This window comes from Bactrocera oleae, unplaced genomic scaffold (genome assembly GCF_042242935.1).
Source record: "Bactrocera oleae isolate idBacOlea1 unplaced genomic scaffold, idBacOlea1 ctg00000010.1, whole genome shotgun sequence".
In the NCBI taxonomy this organism is placed as follows: domain Eukaryota; kingdom Metazoa; phylum Arthropoda; class Insecta; order Diptera; family Tephritidae; genus Bactrocera; species Bactrocera oleae.
The window spans coordinates 193,197-195,726 of NW_027212753.1; the positions used below are offsets into that span (position 1 = coordinate 193,197).

At 55.4% G+C, this 2,530-nt stretch overlaps 1 protein-coding gene across 1 annotated transcript; it reads left to right on the top strand.

Moving 5' to 3' along the window:
- Positions 1–1,113: 1,113 nt before the first annotated feature.
- On the top strand, positions 1,114–2,237 carry LOC138858509 (uncharacterized). The gene is made up of 2 exons (XM_070112810.1): positions 1,114–1,504; positions 2,170–2,237. The coding sequence occupies exons 1-2, from the start codon at positions 1,114–1,116 to the stop codon at positions 2,235–2,237; spliced, it is 459 nt and encodes a 152-aa protein (XP_069968911.1).
- Positions 2,238–2,530: the final 293 nt, after the last annotated feature.

The window sequence follows — 2,530 nt, forward strand, 5'->3', positions numbered from 1 at the left end:
CGGACCCAAAGTACGGCAGAGGTTTTAGATAGGCCTCGAACCTTACCAAGGTGTGTAGTGTGTCCATTCCACACTACCAATCGGTACTGAAAAATGCCTAGCATTTTTGGGGCGCTGATCAACGCATTGTATTGATACGCTGTGCTTTTGAGCGCCGTGAGATAAGGCCGTCGACGGCAGGTACTCACGTTAAACACACCGGACGTTGTCCCTATCTACTCATTCGTTGTTTGGATTCCGACGCGAATAGACGTGCGTGCGCATCGTTGCGATTAATTAGTGATTTTTTCGATTCTCTTTTGTGCGGTATTTGTTTACGCGAGTGAGTTGGCACCGTTGCTTGGCGGGTGTGAAAATTGTTGTTGCGATTTCCGTGGAATTTCGTTTTGTGCGGGTATTCGCTGGAAATTGTTTTTGCTCGGTTACGGGACCGCGTGTGTGGTTTTTCGTGCTAGGGCACGAATTGCGCGTTTTTGGGAAATTTTTGGCGTGGGCATATTAAGTAGCGGTAAGTACATATTTTTAATATTGTGTACTGTACCTTTAGGTACTACCGCAACGTGGTTGTTGTTGTTGTGGGACTCTCCGTACAGTTCCAGTTTAGTGCTGTGTTGTTGGCATTGTTTGCCGGCTGGACTGCTTGTTTGGAGTGCTGTGTTGGGCATCTGGCGTTCAGTTGGTCAGTGTCAGCAAGTCCTGAGCAGGATTGCTCAATAGGTACCGGCGGCTGTCCCAGTGTTGGAGACAGTGAATCCTGTGCAGACAAACGGTCGTAGTAGTGTGCGTTTAGCCCACGGATCGATTCGGTTCAGCGCCACATCGGTCGACTCGCAACCGTTACGGGGACTTGTTCCGTCCGGCGGTCATTTGAGTGACCTTTGTCCAGACCATTTGGTTGGAGTTGTGGGCTGTACCCTTGCGAGAACGCTTTAATCGTCCGCTTGGGTCGTCGCTGCTACAGAGCGGGTCTGCGCTTGCGACACTTTTTTCAGCGCGTTCAGTCGCACGTACGTGGCGAGCGGCTGTTTCGGGGTCTTGTTTGAACGAGTCCCATCTGCGTCAGTGGTACGCTTGGCGGATCAGCCTACCGAAAGGCGAAGTCCGAAGGTAGAGATGCCTCCACCACGGAGGAGGAGGGTTAAGTCCCTCGCTGGGAGCGAAGAGTCGGGGCCATCAACCATTACGGTCGACACTTCGGGAGACGAGATGGTGGGGCCACCGGTAAGGTCCCCGCCTCGGCAGAAGGCGCGTTTGGGGTCTGCGGGTGAAGCGGGGGGTGAAGAGGGCGGGAGCGGTAGTTGTAGCGGATGCGGTAAAGGTGACACCGCTGAAAAAGCGGCTGTTCACCCCGCAAAGTCGGGCGAGGGCGAAGTGCGTGTTACGAGCGCTTATGTGGGCGCGCAGAAATCGGGCACTGCAGAAGTTGGTCTCGTGCGTGGTGACGAGGGCGCGACAAAAACGGGCGCAAAGAAGGCGAGCGCGAGTAATGGTAGTGTGGGCAGAGGTGACGCTGCTAAAGGGAGCGCGATTTTTGTCGGGGGTGGTGCGGTTAGCCATGTCGCGGCTATAAAGAAAATTTCGGCTGAGCTTAGCGAAGTGGTTTTTGGGGCCGAAAATTTCGCCATAGGGACCGCGAAGGGGCTGATGGAGCTTGCCTCGAAGTACGAGGCACTTCTGATGACGGTAGTAACCGAGAATGCCCATCTTCGTGGTCAAGTTGACGCCCTTAGAGGAGGCTGTGGGGGACACTCCTCGCCACCGAGCAGGTCAATGCCGGCTCCATCGGCACCGATGCCTCCGCCCCCAGCACCTGTACTGGAGGCGATTGCACCGGTGGCGCCGAAGGCTGTTGAGACCTGGTCTGTTGTGGTCAGGAGTAAGGGGCCCGCAACTTCCTCTAAGGAAGTCATACAGAAAGTAGTTAAGGAGGTGGGTCCTTCCCTGGGGGTAAGGATTCACGAAGTTAGGCCTATTAAGGGTGGTGGGGCGGTTATCCGCACTCCCTCTGTTTTAGAGAGGGAGAAAGTGGCGACTAACGCGAAATTCGGGGAGGTGGGGTTGGACGTGACTGTCAACCGGAAGTTGGGTCCCCGGGTTGTGGTCCAGGGGGTTCACACGGAGATCTCCCATGACGAGTTCATGGAAGAGTTACTCCGGCTGAACCTTCAGGATTTCAGCCCGGCGTCCCTGAGGTCAGACGTGAGGATGGTCAGTCGTCCCTGGAAGGTGGCCCCTGATGGTAGCACCAATGTCGTCCTTGAGGGTACGGACAAAATGATGTCCGCCCTCTTGGAGGCAGGTAGGTGCTACATCAAGTGGTTCTCCTTCCGGGTGCGACCGGATAGCCCCGTTGCTGGCTGCTTCCGGTGTATGAGTTTCGACCATAGAGTGGCTGTGTGTAGGGCCAAATCAGATGTCTGCCGGAGGTGCGGTCAAGAAGGCCACAGAGCTGCCAGTTGCGTCAATGCACTCCATTGCCGCAACTGCGCATTCAAGGGTAGACCAGCTGGGCATCTTATGATGTCCGCTG